We start from the raw sequence: 16,774 nt of genomic DNA, 5'->3' as shown, positions 1-16,774 counted from the left end.
TATTGGAATACAGTCCAACAATAAAATCAATTTCACCGTTTTTAAGCTGCAAATATGGTTTTAAAATTTAAAAAATCAAGTGAAGTTTATTTTTTCAAAAAAAACTGTTTTTACCGTCTGATGAGGTTCACTAGAATTTGCTTCAGGTAAAACACATTCCTTATCATAAGCTCTGAATAAGTCATAAAATTCATTCTAGAAGCCAACTCAGTTGCAATTAAGGCTTCTAAGCCAAAGACCTCAAAGTTTTCCAAATTGAGGATAATACGGTTTCTGGTTTTCAATCGAAGGGAAAATGTATGCAAATATTTTTGACTGGAAATAGTGATATATTGCTATTCTTTAATAGAATAGAAGATAGATAATAGATAGAAGGTGTAAAAGGAAACTTCTCTTGAAGCTGTTTCAATCATAAAGTTAACGTTAGCTATCATCAGTCTTAGCAAATCTGAGAAGATTTTTTCCATCGCAAATATGTAAATGCTTTCGAACAGAATTTGAATGTTTCAAAACAATGATAAGGAAAAGCTGTTAGTCTCTGTGGTAATTTTCGATTAGTGAAGAAAGCCGCATTGAAACAGAATATTTTTACTACATATCTCTAATGTGAGGAAATACTTACCGAAAAGCTTTGTAGGAATCGATCAACCAAAGTTTGTGGTCACTTGCAGACTTGCAATTTTCGTTGTTAATATCAACTTGTAATCGGAAAAACCAACATTAAACCCCAGAAAATTGTCAAGTGCATCCAGGAAATCTAAGCTGTTATTACGATTATCAAGACTAGTTTCAATGACCACATGAACCAAATCAGCAGTGTTGTTGAAGGAATTGGCAACTGCATAGTTTTGGTATGTGCGACAAATCCTTGCAGGACAACAAGACTTACAATTATGGAGGTTAAAACCACCATGTTCAACAAGAAACACTATTAAAAAAATAATTTAATCGGAAAGCAATTATTTATAGAAATCCTTTTAAATATCATTTATTAATTGCAGGTATTTTCATTTAGTTAGATATCAGTTTCAAACAAATTTCAACATTTGATAAACGTCAACGTTACCAATTATTTTATATCATTAAATGGACTTTTTTATTCAAAAACAACTTCAACAACGCATAGGTTATAATTATTGCTCACTGCTGTTTACTGTAATTAACTAACAAGAGTACCCTGGACACGCATTGTTGGGATTTTATTTGTGTGTCATATTTCTAAGCAGCTCTTAGAAACCAGTTTAATAATGGTTGATTTACATGTGTTCTCATTACTGCAAAAGTTGATATTAAATATGGAGCATTTGTTTTTGAAGTGGAGAGAAAAATGAAAAAGAGAGAACATCTTTACAAATCAAGTTTCTTGCGAGAACTCAAAATCAGAATTATAGTGAAGTGGAACCCAATTATCTTCCTTTCTAACTTATACGCAGTGTAAAGTACTTTTAATTTCCCATTGGAAAATATTGTAATCGGTCCGATTTGCCGAATTGAAAATTTTAACATTTCTCGACGTATCAAGCTAGAGTCTTCGTCCATAGCTCAGGAATAAGTAAAGATATCAACTTCAAAACAAAAAAAAAAATGCGTACTGCAGATAATAAAGCAGAAAGGACTCTCAAAAAACCGAGTTAGTGAAAATTTTGGTTAACCCAAAATATCCCACGAAATAATAACGCTAGAGATTTGTATTAAATTTCAATTTATATATTGGAACGTGATACAAAACTATATAGTATATTTTTGGAAAAAAATCCAATTAACGTTTTTTTTCATAAATAATAAAAAAAATTGATATTATGGCTTCAAACTAAATATCTTTCATACAAATATATTGCTTTCAACAATTGAATACATTTTGAGAAAAATCGAATTGATAGTAAAATTTGTGTAAACAAGGAAACTTAAACATTGTTGTAATTTTTGGACAAACGATTATTAGTTACCAGTTATAATTATCAGTGAAATCAATGAGAAAACATTTTAGATTAGTTATTTAGTTGTGTTCCCTTTTGATCGGAAATACTAACTACATTGTCTAAAAAAAAAAAGTTTAATTGTAATTCACTTAAAGTTTACTTTTCTAATTACCTGATGGGAATTTATTTTCCAGATTCTAGTTCATCAAAAAATAAAATCAATCGTTCCACTGATTTGTGTATCAATTGGCCAGTTTATATTTCTGAAATATCAGAGATTTCTGTATTCTCAGAAATATAAACAAATTGTCTTCTATTTCTTTGTTTTGGTGCAAAAAATCTGGCATTCGAATTTTTATCATTTAAAATCTGAATTAATTCCTATCGCACAATTCCTATCGTGCAGAAAATAAATGCAAAGCGAATTATGGTTATAACAAGCCCCTTAGCCAGATTATATTAACATATATATTTTTCTAATAAAAAGTTTGGCAACTTATAACTTGCGTTGTGAGCTTACCTTAAAGCCAATACTTAACCAAACTTTTACAAGTATTCAGTAAAAACAGTAATATATTCTTTATAGTGAAGTTTACCAAAATATACTTACTCAAAAATTAATATCCAAATTTAACAATTTTTTTATATCTTTGTATAGGTAATATTAATTTAAAAATCATTAGAGCAGTTGACTATTACAATTTTTTTTCTCATTCAAACATTAATTCGAAAAGAAAAACTAAGCAAGAAATTGCAATAAGTACGCCAGCTAAATAAAACGTAAATGCAAATCGTTTTAATACTAAAGGTTCTGCCGTCCTAGAATCTCCTGATCGAAGCCTGTAAGCGTTTATACTTTCAAAATTCTTTCTCCAATTATGCAATATACCAGATTCTTCCAATTTCATTAAAATGTCATTGATATTTGGTCGAATAACTGAGTGTTGTTGAAAATATAAACAAATCTGTTCTTGTAAAATAGCAGCCGAAACTAATTTCTGGCGTTCTTCAAGTGTGTAAAATGTATAAATATAGACAAATGACGTTACCAGGGCAATCCTCTCTTCCAGTTCTAGAAAACTAAAAGCTCTGGAACGATGTCCTAAATTTTGTAAATTAAGATATTCAATTTCATTTACATAATTTATAATTGGGTGATAGTGACTGTGGGCGTAAATTGTGTAGTTTTCAGCAAAAAGCTCTTGAATGGTATGTGGTATATCCACTTTCGCGCGTCGTCGATAAGCGTCAAAAAGTTTGCCCTGATAAGCTGATCTCAGAACCAAAGTGCTTAAACTCAGGACTACAAAGCAAAATCGAAGATTAGTTTTTCTTGGCAATTGTCCAACTGGTACTCCAATAGCGATCGATAATATTTCAAGATTGGCTGGATGATCATTTTCGAGGTTGAAAATTCTGCAAAATTTTGTATTTCTTTTTGTCAGAATAGCACATCCACTTATCAGTGCAAAAGAAGCAAAGATACAAATCCATGTGACCGAGGTAAAGGGAACCAAAACCCAAGCATTCGAAAGCAAGGTATCAGTGTGTGGATAGAGCGTTATTACCACATTTGTGAAATAGTACGGAACGCTGTTCGATATAAAACGGATCAATCTAGCATTATTGGCGTTAAATCCAAACATAACATCCAGTTCCCCATAAACCAGCTATTACACAAACCAAGAAAGAAAAGATGGTTAGTTGAAATTGATTCCTTCAACTCAATACTTACCGGTTGATGGGGTACATCTCGAAGAATAGTTCCATTGTTGCTAAGTTTGAACGGCTTTGAATGATCGGTGGTATATATTTCCAAAGTTAAATTCATTCTTTCACTAATCTCAGTGAACAGGTAAGCTTCTAGAAACGACATCTCGTAGTTTACTAGTTGGTTGTTTATACTGAAGTTCCCCATGTTTAGAACGACATCGTTACCGGTTCTAATTCGTAGAGGACATCGATGAAAGTTGTCTGTTTTTGGGGGAAAAAATGGTGTAATTGATTTTATGCTACTATTATCCCTAAACGTTTCTGTGATAACAGGCTTTGATGATCGACAATCGGATTCCTGATAGGGGTAAAAGGTGTAAAACAAAACTTCTCCCGAAGCGGTTTCTGTGATAACATTGACATTGGCGATCATAAATTGAAGAAAGTCATAAAATATTGATTGTATCTCATCATGGACATGACTCTTTTCAAACACTTTATTCCTCAGGACCAAAAAATAATAAAGCTGTGAGTCCGTGTGATAGGCGGGAATCCATGGAAGAAGACGTCTTAAAAAAAGCCATTATATCTTCGGTAGAAAATGTGAAACTTTATTCTATACACTTACCGAAATGCCTCATAAGAGTCAATAAACCACAAATTATGGTCACCTGTTGATTGCACAATCTTATTATTAACGTCTATTTGAAGGCTGAATGTCCAGTTTTTCTTCATGATATCATCAATTACATCGAGAAAGATTTCCTTGCTCTCATCCAAATCAGTTTCAATTACAACATTTAATTGATTAGCAACATAATTAAATGAACTATCAATAGCATATTTAACTGCTTCTGAAATAAGAGGTTCAGATTTAACAAGAAATTCTTGGAAGAATATTGAAATACAAAAGCTAAAGACCATCACCATTATTGTGGAATTACCGAAATTAACTAAAGAAACTAAAAACTTCAGAGTAATTGTTGTTTTGGATACTGATGAATGAATGGTAGAATGTCGTTGAATGTCTGTGGTATTTATTATTTAGTATGAAAATTAAAATAATTGTTTACTGTTTAGAAGAAATAATTATTCCACAAAATAATAGGGATATTGATATCTGATTTATGTGTTTGATCTGTCGATAGTAAAATAATACATATGCAGCTACTACCGGGAAAAGAGGCCATAGGAAACATTTAGTTTTCTATTCAGCAAGGTTGATTTTATACTGTTAGGCCAGGACAGGTGAATAAAAGAAGGTGCCTTACCTCGAACCTACCCCGATAACCAAATACCGAAGATATCGTATTTTAAGAAATAGTATTTATATTAGTATTGATTTTAGTATAGGAATTTTCAATAAGAGATTTCATTTTAACAGCATTTAACTGCCACTCTTCAAGCTGTAATTTTTTGACAGTTGACAAACAAAAACTACGTTATTAATAAAAATGCAACTATACACACTTCAAAACCTTTAAAAAATGTAGTCTTTTACTACGATAATTGTAAAAATTATGCTTTTCTCATGAAAAAGTCTATAAAAAATCTTATGATACTCACTCATAAAACTTCTTTAGGAATATTTTTTAGTCGTTTAGTAAAATAAAGAAAGTTATCAAGCTAAGAAATTTAAAAACCTGACATAAACCATAGCCATCTCCGTTAATGAATTACGGTACGCTCTTGTCTAAATACATTTTATTTAGGGGTTTAAATGAATACACAAAACTAATGATATCAATAACTTGAAATTGTCCGCTTGGTGTAGACTCCATCCCCCTGTGTCATGTATTTGCTATAATTTATAAGGAGAACTTCTGATTCTTGTGAAATTATGTTATTCGGTAGAGGCGAGAGAGTGCAAGCCCAATGTTCACTACTTGTATAGTGAAAATTTACAACTGTTTTGTGAAACGTGTATCTTTAAAATATTCTTGATTGTTTGAACTTGTAATATAACAAAATATAACAGTTTTAAAAGTGTCTGCTGTCCAAAAAGCAGTCTATTGAAACCATTTATTGAAAAACCATTATAATAGCATCCAAGATAATATGAATGAAGTTGTTGCCTGATGCAATCAACTTATGCATATTAAAGATGAGGTTTTATATTATGGTTTTTATAAAAGCTACTATTAAAGAAATTCACAAACAATGGTATTTATTTTTTAGATACAAAAAATACAGCACTCTCTTCTGTATCGAAAGAGTCTATTTAATAATTTGGCACATATTTTAAAAAAATTTTTACCGATTTTTGAGCAATCGAATTTTGAAAAATAAATTTTAGTGTACGTATGTGTGGCGACCTTGTCAGTAGGAGATACACTGTATCATATTGATAAAAGTTGCAAAGCATTTAATTGTTATTGAGATTGTTATTGAAGAAATAATAAATAAGTTTTAGTTTTGTTTTGATTATGGAATAGTTGTATTGTGTTATTTAGAATCGGAAAATACAGGTTAGTACATTATAAATGTATATGTTTAAAAATAAAAATAGAAACATTTTTGGTCATCAATTATTACTAAAACATTGCAAGGGCCAAAGTTGAACTCAATAAACCAATAGGTTTAGGCTATAGGGGCGAGAACAGTTAGACAGGCGACAAGATGGAATCGCCAGACCCATATTTTTATCAGATTCTCTAACGTGGCAAAGTCATATTTGATTAAATCTCGAGTTTCAATTTTTTTAGGAATGACTCAAATAGTTCCTATTTGTCGCAGCAAAAAAGTCGGTAGTAATCAATACTGACCAAAATATTGTTCCTAGTTTTCGTTTTTCTGTCAAGATTTTGAGCAATTAACACTTATCGATGACAAAAGAACTTTCGAAAACCAAGTTAAGCGAAATACAGTAGTAAAATGTTGGTTTTGTTGAAATGATTTTTATTTTTTTTTTTTTTTTTTATATTCGTCTTAAAAGTTACACACTCCATTTAGACTAATAATTATATGATACATAACATAAAAATAAAATACATAATTTACTTATAGCATTATAACAAATTTACTAATATATTTTTCAAAACATTTCTATTAATATTAAAATCAATTGCAAAATCATATTCAATAAAATCCATACAAGCTCTTGTGATAGGATTATACTTAGCATAGCTAGTACTGTAAGGAACATTTAGGAAATCACAGTCACGAGGGCGCAAGTTTCTAGAAGGCGCATAAATAAAAAACATAGATAACAAAACTGGACAGTCAATATTAAAATTCAAGACATCAAAAGCAAAAAGTATTGAGTTTAATTTTCTTCTCTGCGCAAGAGGTTTTAGGTCAATTAAAATACACCTCGTCTCATAAGATGGAACATTTGAATAACCATATATTTTTCGTAAGGCAAACTTTGTGAACCTTTTTTGAACTCTTTCTATACGACAAATGCTAGACGCGGTAAAGGGACTCCATATAACAGTACAATATTCTAAATGTGGTCGGACGAGACTAGAATAAAGAGCTTTTAATGTATAGGGGTCTTCGAAATCTTTTGAATTTCGAAAAACAAACCCTAGCATAGCGTTTGCTTTTGAGATCGCATGGTCTATGTGATTTGAGAAATTCATTTTAGAATCGAAGATTACGCCTAGATCCTTATGGCTATCAAGTCTTTGTAGAAGATAATAATTATATAATTATTATAATATAATGGACTGTGATTTCTAGAAAATGTCACAACACTACATTTCTTATTGTTAAAATATAGCCCATTGATATTACACCATTTAATTAAATTATTTAAATCAATTTGAACTTTATTTGCATCGTTAAGTGAATTTATGGAACTGAATATTTTCAAATCGTCAGCAAATAGAAGACATTTAGAAAAAGTAAGATGCAGAGGTAAGTCGTTAATAAAAATGATGAAAAGAAGTGGTCCAAGGTGACTACCTTGAGGAACACCCGAAAAATTTATAATTTCCTTAGACAAGGCATTATCAATTTTTACCACCTGTTTCCTACCTACTAAATAGCTCTTTATCCACATTAGGAGCTGAGAGTGAAATCCATATATCTCTAGTTTCTTTAAGAGACCACTATGTTGAACGCGGTCGAAAGCCTTTGAAAAATCAGTGTAAATAGTGTCGACTTGAGAACGCATTTCCATCTGTGATAGACAAAAATTTGAAAATATTGATAAGTTTGTAGTAGTGGTTCTACCTTTTAAGAAACCATGTTGTAGCACAAGTTTTTAAAAGAATTGGTGGAATATTGTCTGGTGAAATAGAGAAATTGTTTTCAAGAGATAAAAGTACTTGTAAGACATTATCTATAGATAACTGCAAATTACCAAGATCAACCATAGGATCTGAATTTATTGAGTTAGCATAGTCTAATTTGAGATTTATAAAATTAGATTGAAAGAACGACGCGAAGTTATTGCAAATTATATTAATATCATCGGACAACACATTATTATAAGTCATGCTAGATGGAATCCCAGTTGAGTTTCTTTTCGTGTTAATAAATGACCAAAAACTCTTAGTGTTATTCTTAATATTTGATTCAACAGACGAGATGTATTGCTTGTATAAATTTTTTTTCAAAAACTCATACTCCCTTCTTATTTGTTTGAACTGTTCATTTAAATGAATTGAAGATTTTTTAATTTTCTTAAATTTATTCATGACATTTTTCAGTCTTGATATACTTTTGTTGAACCAAATAGGTTTATTTGAATTTTAAAATAAAGTTTTTTTAGGAACGTAAGAAGAAACCGATGAATCTAAAATGTTCCGAAACAGAGTAAAAGCTTGTTTAGTATCTTTACTGCTTAAGATTTGTTGCCAATCTACTGTGTTTAAATAAGTTTTTATGGAATCATAATCAGCTTTTTTGAAATCATACAATTGTGAATTATTTTTAGATTTAGATTCATTTAAAACTGAAAAATTAAAAATTATTTCAACTGCATTGTGATGAATGCTATTTTCTAACATTTCATAAGATGGTTCATTACATTGAGTTTCAAGGAAATTATCAATAAAAATTAAATCCAAAATACGACCAATAGAATTAGGAATATTGTTAATTTGATACATATTTAAGGCTGATAAACTATCAATAACATTATATTCATAATCTTTGACAACATTATAAGAAAATAATTGCTTTTCATCATCTGAGAATTTCCAATTAATATTAGGCAAGTTAAAATCACCAACAACTACAAAATAACAATTTTCATCTTTATCATTAGCAATTTCTACAATATTTTTAATGTGAGACTCATACAAGAGATTTTGAGATGAAGGTGGGATATATGATACGAAAATATATAAATGAATACATTTAAAAGATTGGATATATAAATCTACACAAATACAAATCTGATCAATTTCGAAAGAATTATAAGGTAGTCTAATTTCTCTACACACCTAATGTTAGTCAAGATATAAATCAAAATCCTATTCTTTCAACGAAATTTGTAAGTTCATTTGGTTAGCCTAACAAGCTAGACGAGTTTTATAAAAGTCTGAAGATGTTGTAAAAAGTCGGTTTTACTTCGCACTGTTTGGGAAAATGTTTGTATTTTATTCCTCAAAAATTTCAGCTGCAAAACTTCAACTGAGTACCTTTAGTGTAGCTATTTGTTTAACCTTAGCGTTAGTGCTGAATATAAAAGCCAGCGTTTATTTATTTTATATACTTAAATTTAATACGCATAACAAAAAATAGGAAATAATACACAAAATAAATTGTGGTATTAAATAGTGAAATAATAGATGGATAGTTTATTTTAAAAACTCGCTTTTTATATTGTATGGCTATTTTAATAAAGAGTTAAAATCAAAGTCAAAAAGTTGAAATTTAGTACAAAATTGCATTACTAATAGAAACACTTAAATCTATTACAAACTGTCTTACTATTCTATATACAAAAACTCCTGAATTAAACATCCCTTTTTTATAATGCTGATTCTTGAATCCTAACAGTGGCATACAAAGTTCCATGATAAATACGAAGCATGCAAAAGCATTCAATGCAATAAACGAGTAAAATGCAAAAGAAAACCGTTCAAAATTTAACGCTTTATCTTGATTGGTTGAAGATTTTTCTCCAAATTTTCCTACAGAAGCGCCGTAATAATGCATGATATCATAGTTTTTTCTAATTTGATGTAAAACTCCTGATTCTTCCAATCTTTGTATAATTTCATTAATTCTTGGAACCAGAATTGAATGTTGTGGGAAGTACATGCATATTTGTTCTCAAAAATCCAATCATTACGATTCTCAGAAGAAAATGCACTATAAAATTCTAGGAACGTGGTGAAAATTGCATATTTCCTAACAGTTTTGCTATGTGTTCTTAAGTTCTCAAATTCACCTAGAGTTACGTAACGACTGTTTCCTCCTTTCGTTTTAAGCTCATTTATAAATACTGCATAGTAGGGATGCGAATAGATTGTGTAGTTTTCAGCTAACAACTGTTCGAAATCAAGATGGTGTTTTGATATTCTCATTCCTCGATATGCGTCAAAAAGTTTACCCAAATAAGCCGTCCGTAAAACCAAAGTTCCAAAGCTAAATACAAAGAAAATAAACCTTAGACTGTTTTTCTTTGGCACGTATCGAACAGATGATCCAATAGAAACAGCCAATATTTCAAGAAGTCCCACATACTCAAGATGTACCACTTTCAGGAGAAGTTTGTTTTTCTTAACATAGAATACGCCTCCACTGATAACAAGAATTAACAATAATGTGTAAATCCAAGTCCCAAAATCAAATGGAAATAGAAGCCAATCATAGTTGTGAAGAGCATCAGGTTGATATCGAAAAGCAATGATTGTGTGAGACATTAAGTACGTGACGCTTTTTGAAAGAAAATGGTTAATATTAACGTTATTGGAATACAGTCCAACAATAAAATCAATTTCACCGTTTTTCAGCTGCAAATATGATTTTAAAATCAAGTGAAGTTTATTTTAAAAAAAAAATATTTCTTACCGTCTGATGAGGTTTACTAGAATTTGCTTCAGGTAAAACACGTTCCTTATCATAAGCTCTGAATAAGTCATATGTAAAATTCATTCTAGAAGCCAACTCAGTTGCAATTAAAGCTTCTAAGCCAAAGACCTCAAACTTTTCCAAGTTGAGGATAACACGGTTTCTGGTTTTCAATCGAAGGGAACATTTATGCAAATTATTGGCTTTGGCTGGAAATAGTGATATATTGCTATTCCTTAACCTATTTCGATGAAACTTGTAGATTTTGAAAGGTTTTGCCGATCGGCATGCAAACTCCTGATATGGATAGAAGGTGTAAAAGGAAACTTCTCTTGAAGCTGTTTCAATCATAATGTTAACGTTAGCTATCATCAGTCTTAGCAAATCTGAGAAGATTAGTTCCATCACAAATAAATGCTTTCGAACAGAACATGCATATTTCAAAACAATGATAAGGAAAAGCTGTGAGTCTCTGTGGTAATTTTCGATTAGTGTAAAAAGCCGCTTTGAAACAGAATATTTTTACTACATATGTACATATATCTAATGTGAGGAAATACTTACCGAAAAGCTTCGTAGGAATCGATAAACCAAAGATTGTGATCGCTTGCGAGTCTGCTATTTTTGTTGTTAATATCAATTTGTAATCGAAAGGACCAAACATTATCTCCCAGAAGATTGTCAACATCGTCCCGAAAATCAAGGATATTATTATCATCGCTAGTTTCAATGACCACATGAACCAAATCAGCAGTGTTGTTGAAGGAATTGGCAACTGCGTATGTTATTGCTTCAGGTAGAATAGTTTTGGTTTGTGCGACGAATCCTTGCAGAACAACAAGTTCTACAATTATGGAAGCTAAAACCACCATGTTCAACATTCAAATGGATAGTACTGACATATAGAAATCCTTTTGAATACTATTAAAATATTTATTGTTGTCACTTTAGTTTTATGTCAGTTTGAAGTAAGTTTCAGCATTCAATAAACGACACTAATTATTTTATATCATTAAATCGATTTTTGTTTTCAAAAACAACTTCCGACACGAAGAAGTTATGTAATTGTTGTTACCAGCTCACTGCTGTTTACTGTAACAGACTAGTGAGTGGATTTATTATCATTTGGAAAGAATTACAGACTTATTAAATGTCATAGTTAATGTTAGACACGAGTTTGATAATGGTGAATTCAAATGTGTTCTCATAGCTGCAAAAGATTAAATAAAATATAAATCCCAAGAGAAACAAGAAAATTACAGTACAGAACATCTTGACAAGTCAAGCTTACATAGACTACCAACCACCAGGTTCCAAAATGTATGGCCTCATCCTAGTGGTCGGGAGTGTATATAAGATTAAATTATAGGGAACTTAAAATCGAGTTTAAAATTACCTTTCATTACCTTTTCACTTATAACATTGAAAAATGTGTGTTTTTGACATTGTTTATTTTATGATTGTGTTTTTGATATTAAAAAAACAGTATTTTTGAAGGTCACCAGTATCATAAACGCTGGCAAAAAATTTGTTCACCCAAAAGAGCTTTAATTTTTGCAATTGAAACAACGAAATGTTTACCATTGTCGTGATAAATTTAACAATTTTCTGAAACATGTATTGTTAAAATTTTAGTGATAGTTTAGTCAAGTGTCAAAAGATGACATCTTCTACAGTGCTCAAATAATAGACTATTTAAAGTGAAACCTCTTATCCTTACAATGGCGTTCGACACTAGTGAAATTGCGGTATGGAGCCAAATTATGTACGACGAGTTTTTAACAATAGGTTTTTTTTTTTTATAAAAAATAATAAATAAATAAAACACAGTACTGCCTCGTACGAAATAATTTTACCTTAAAAACTTTGAATGTCATTTATCTTTAAAAAATTAAATTATACTAATTATACTATGACAGGTAAGTTTTCCAATTTTGTGCCTAATACTTCTGGTGTGTCTTATGCTTCAATACTTGGTCCTCAATTTTTTACTCTTAGTTCGCGAAAATAAAAATAAAAACAGTTTGTATTTTGCTTTAAAATATTTTTATTTGAAGCTTTAGATCCCTTACCGTGGGTCGGAGGAAATCTGTAGCTTATATTCAAAGACTTAGACTGAAAAATGAGCCTGGGATGTGTTAAAAAAGTTATCAGTTAAATTATTCTTAAAATAAATAACAAACAATATTTTGTATATGGTGAAATAGTTTGATTTCAATATCTATTTTTGTTAACGAGATTTTTAGTCGTTAAACACTTTTTAGCAATTTTATTAGCATTTCTTCGAAGTTTTTATTTCTTATATAAACAAATACAAATTGAATGAACACAATTATTTCGAAGCCAATGTTTTCTATAATTCACGAGATATCGAGAGCAGAACATACATTTTTATTTATTTTGTGCACTATTTTTTGTAGATTTTATTTTTTAATGGAAAAACTGACTGTTAGATTTAAAACAAAAACTGAATGTTGAAAATAATATTTTTTAAAAAAATTAATTTGATGCCAATGTCTTAAATTTTACTAACTTTTATTAATTTTTTTTTAACTGTCAATTCGATTTTTCTCAAAATTTTACTGAATGATTAAAACAATATTTCTTATAAGATAAAATTAGTTTGAAGCAAATATTTTTATTTTTTGAAAAGATAATTAAGTCGAAAATCTGTTTTTACCAACTTTTATTAATTTTGTTTAGGTTTTTGTTTTTTGTAAAATAAACTTTTTTTACCAACTTTAAGTAACGTTTTTTTTTTCTAGTTTAATACCGAAGTTATTTGAAAAGATAGTTTGCGAAAAACTAAAATTTTTACGCAAAGAAATTATTTCTCCTTTTCGACACGGTTTCGTATCTGGTAGATCCACATCTTTGAAATTAGCTATTTGTACGAATTCTAAAGTAAATAAAATGGAGAAGGGTCACCAAGTGTTTTATTAACAGATTTCGCTAAGGCCTTTGACAGGATGCTTCACCATATTATTTTGAAAAAACTTATACAAATCGTGTTTCATTCTAATATGCTTAACTGGTAAAAAACTTATTTAACTAATTGTTGTCAGTGAGTAAATATTGATTCAAATCGTTCAAATATTATAATTGTTTCATCAGAAGTTCCCCAGGAGAGCCATTTAGGTCCGATCTTATTCCTCGTTTTCATCAATGACTTGCTCAATTTACTTCAAGACTCTTGTCTCTTGTTTGCAGATTATCTGAAATTTTTTAGACAAATACAAATTACAAGCGATTGGGATCTTTTGCAAAATGAAATCAAAAGACTATCTGACTGGTGTAAGAATCAATTAAATCTTAACATTCCCAAATGTCAATCACTTTCATTTATTCGCCACCAATTTTCGTTTGACTACAACTATAACATTGGAAATCAAACACTTGAATAAGTTGAAAACGCCCATAGCATGAAGTATGCCTTCAACGAACCATTAAGAAAATACGGCAGACCATCTCGATTTCGATTCTTGAATGTGTCTTTGCAAAAATTAATTAAGCTTTTGATTTTCGATCTTGCTCTCCATGTTGAAACATCAACAGTAACATTGTTTTGACAAAATAAGAATTGCTCAGATAGATCTCTCCCATCAATTTATCCTCGATGTTCATTCTTAACGGCATGCTGCGACAATTTCGCGTAAGCTCGGTAAGTCTTTGGAACTACCTATGCCAAAGTATGTATTAAAAAAACTCAAAATACAACAACAATACGAAAGGATTTATGCCAATTATTATTCATTAATTGTGTGAATTGTTTTTTAACTATTTCTAAAATTGAAAGAATTAATACCTTACATTTTTGTAAGAACAAAAAGTTGCGACGAAAAATTAATTTTGTAATGATACGTACAAGAATTAATATTTTGAATTTTGGAACAAAAAGATGATTTCATAGTTTAGCTTAGTTTAGTTATTTTAAAAAAATCACTTTTCAAAAGAACTTCTATAATGAACACAAAACATGCAAATGCATCCATTGCAATAAACAAGTAAAATGTAAAAGAAAAACGTTCAAAATTTAACGCCATATCGTGACTGGTTGAAGATTTGCCTCCATATTTTCCTCCAGCAGAGCCATAATAATGTATGATGTCATAATTTTTCCTTATTTGATGTGAAATTCCTGATTCTTCCAATCTTTCAATAATTTCATTTATTCTTGGCACTAGAATTGAATGTTGTGGGAAGTACATGCTAATTTGTTCTGCAAAAACAATCTTAAAAATCCAATCATTATGATTCTCTTGAAAAAAGGCACTGTAAAATTCTAAAAACGTTGTAAAAATTGCATATTTCCTAACAGTTTTGCTGTGTGTTCTCAAGTTCTCTAGAGCACCTAGCGTTACATAACGAGTATTTCCTCTTTTCGTCTTTAGCTCACTTATAAATGCTGCATAGTAGGAATGCGAAAAAATTGTGTAGTTTTCAGCTAATAATTGGTTAAAATCGCGATCTTGTTTTTCCATCGTCATTCCTCGATATGCGTCAAAAAGTTTACCCAAATAGGCCGTCCGCAGTATCAAAGTTCCAAAGCTGAATACAATGAAAACAAACCGTAGGCAACTTTTCCTTGGCAAGTGTTCAACAGTTGATCCAATAGATAGTGACAATATTTCCAGAAGTCCCACATACTCAAGCTGCATCACATTCAGGAGAAGTTGATTTTTCTTAACACAAAATATGCCACCACTGATAACAACCAAGGACAATAATGTGAAGAGCCAAGTCCTAAAATCAAACGGAAATAGAAGCCAATCATAGCTATTGAAAGGCTCAGGTTGATTTCGAAAAGCAATCACGGTGTGAGACATTAAATACATCACGCTTTTTGAAAGAAAATGGTTAATAACGACGTTATTCGTGTATATACCGAAAACCAAATCAATTTCTCCGTTTTTCAGCTGAAAATATTTGTAATTTAAAAATACAAAATAATTCAAATTAAACAAAATTCTTCTTACCGCGTAATGGGGTTCACTAGAATTCTCATTCGGTAAAAAATGTCCTTTATCGAAACGTCTGATAATTTCATAAGAAAAATTCATTCTAGACGCCAACTCATGTGCGATCATAGCTTCCAAACCAAAGACTTCATACTTTCCCGAATTCAGCATAATACGGTTTCTGGTTTTCAATCGAAGGGAACATTCATACAGATTATTGGCTTTGGTTGGAAATAGTAAAATATTGCTATTCCGTAAACTATTTTGGTATGAAGTGTACATTTTAAATGGTTTTGCTGATCGACATGCGTATTCTTGAAATGGATAGAAGGTGTAAAACGAAACTTCCCCTGAAGCTGTTTCAATCAAAAGGTTTACGTTCGCTATCATCAGTCTTAGAAAATCTGAAAAGATTTTCTCCATCACAATTAATTGTCCTTGAATAGATTTCGAGCATTTCAAAACAATGAGAAAGAAAAGCTGCGAGTCTCTGAAGTAATTCTCGATGAGTGGAAAAAGCCGCCTTGAAACAAAATGTTTTGATAACATTATTCTCCAAGCCATATAAAAACAAATACTTACCGAAAAGCTTTGTAGGAATCGATAAACCAAAGATTGTGGTCACTTGCAGGCCTGCAATTTTTGTTGTTAATATCAATTTGTAATCGGAAGGACCAAACATTAAACCCCAGAAGATTGTCAAGTGCATCCAGGAAATCTAAGGTGTTATTATCATGACTAGTTTCAATGACCACATGAACCAAATTAGCAGTGTTGTTGAAGGAATTGGCAACTGCATAGGTTATTGCTTCAGGTAGAATAGTTTTGGTATGTGCAACAAATCCTTGTAGGACAACAAGACTAACAATTATGGAGGTTAAAACCACCATGTTCAACAAGAAACACTATTAAAAAAATAATTTAATCGTAAAGCAATTATTTATAGAAATCCTTTTAAATATCATTTATTAATTGTTAGTGTCTTTATTTAGTTAGATATCACTTTCAATCAATTTTCAAAATTCGATAAACGTCAACGTTACCTATTATTTTATATCATTAAATGGATTTTTTTTCAAAAACAACTTCAACATAGGTTATAATTATTGCTCACTGCTGTTTACTGTAATTAACTAGAAGTGTACCCTGGACACGCATTGTTAGGACTTTATTTTCATTTGGAAAGAAATACCGACCTTTTTGTGTTGTCAT

At 30.4% G+C, this 16,774-nt stretch overlaps 2 protein-coding genes across 2 annotated transcripts; both read right to left on the bottom strand.

Moving 5' to 3' along the window:
* Positions 1-2,585: 2,585 nt before the first annotated feature.
* On the bottom strand, positions 2,586-11,102 carry LOC129950487 (uncharacterized). The gene is made up of 6 exons (XM_056062425.1): positions 10,605-11,102; positions 9,850-10,546; positions 4,577-4,660; positions 4,261-4,486; positions 3,655-4,201; positions 2,586-3,589 (listed from the first exon to the last, which is right to left on the bottom strand). Exons 1-6 carry the CDS (start codon positions 11,007-11,009, stop codon positions 2,630-2,632), a joined length of 2,919 nt encoding a protein of 972 aa, XP_055918400.1. The 5' UTR covers positions 11,010-11,102; the 3' UTR covers positions 2,586-2,629.
* Positions 11,103-13,816: 2,714 nt separating this feature from the next.
* LOC129950486 (uncharacterized) lies at positions 13,817-16,452 on the bottom strand. Its single transcript, XM_056062424.1, has 3 exons — positions 16,145-16,452; positions 15,581-16,085; positions 13,817-15,520 (listed from the first exon to the last, which is right to left on the bottom strand). Exons 1-3 carry the CDS (start codon positions 16,450-16,452, stop codon positions 14,516-14,518), a joined length of 1,818 nt encoding a protein of 605 aa, XP_055918399.1. The 3' UTR covers positions 13,817-14,515.
* Positions 16,453-16,774: the final 322 nt, after the last annotated feature.

The sequence above is a fragment of the Eupeodes corollae genome, chromosome 3 (genome assembly GCF_945859685.1).
Source record: "Eupeodes corollae chromosome 3, idEupCoro1.1, whole genome shotgun sequence".
Lineage (NCBI taxonomy): Eukaryota > Metazoa > Arthropoda > Insecta > Diptera > Syrphidae > Eupeodes > Eupeodes corollae.
Note: the sequence above shows the minus strand (reverse complement) of the source record. Positions and strands in the feature narration are given on the sequence as shown.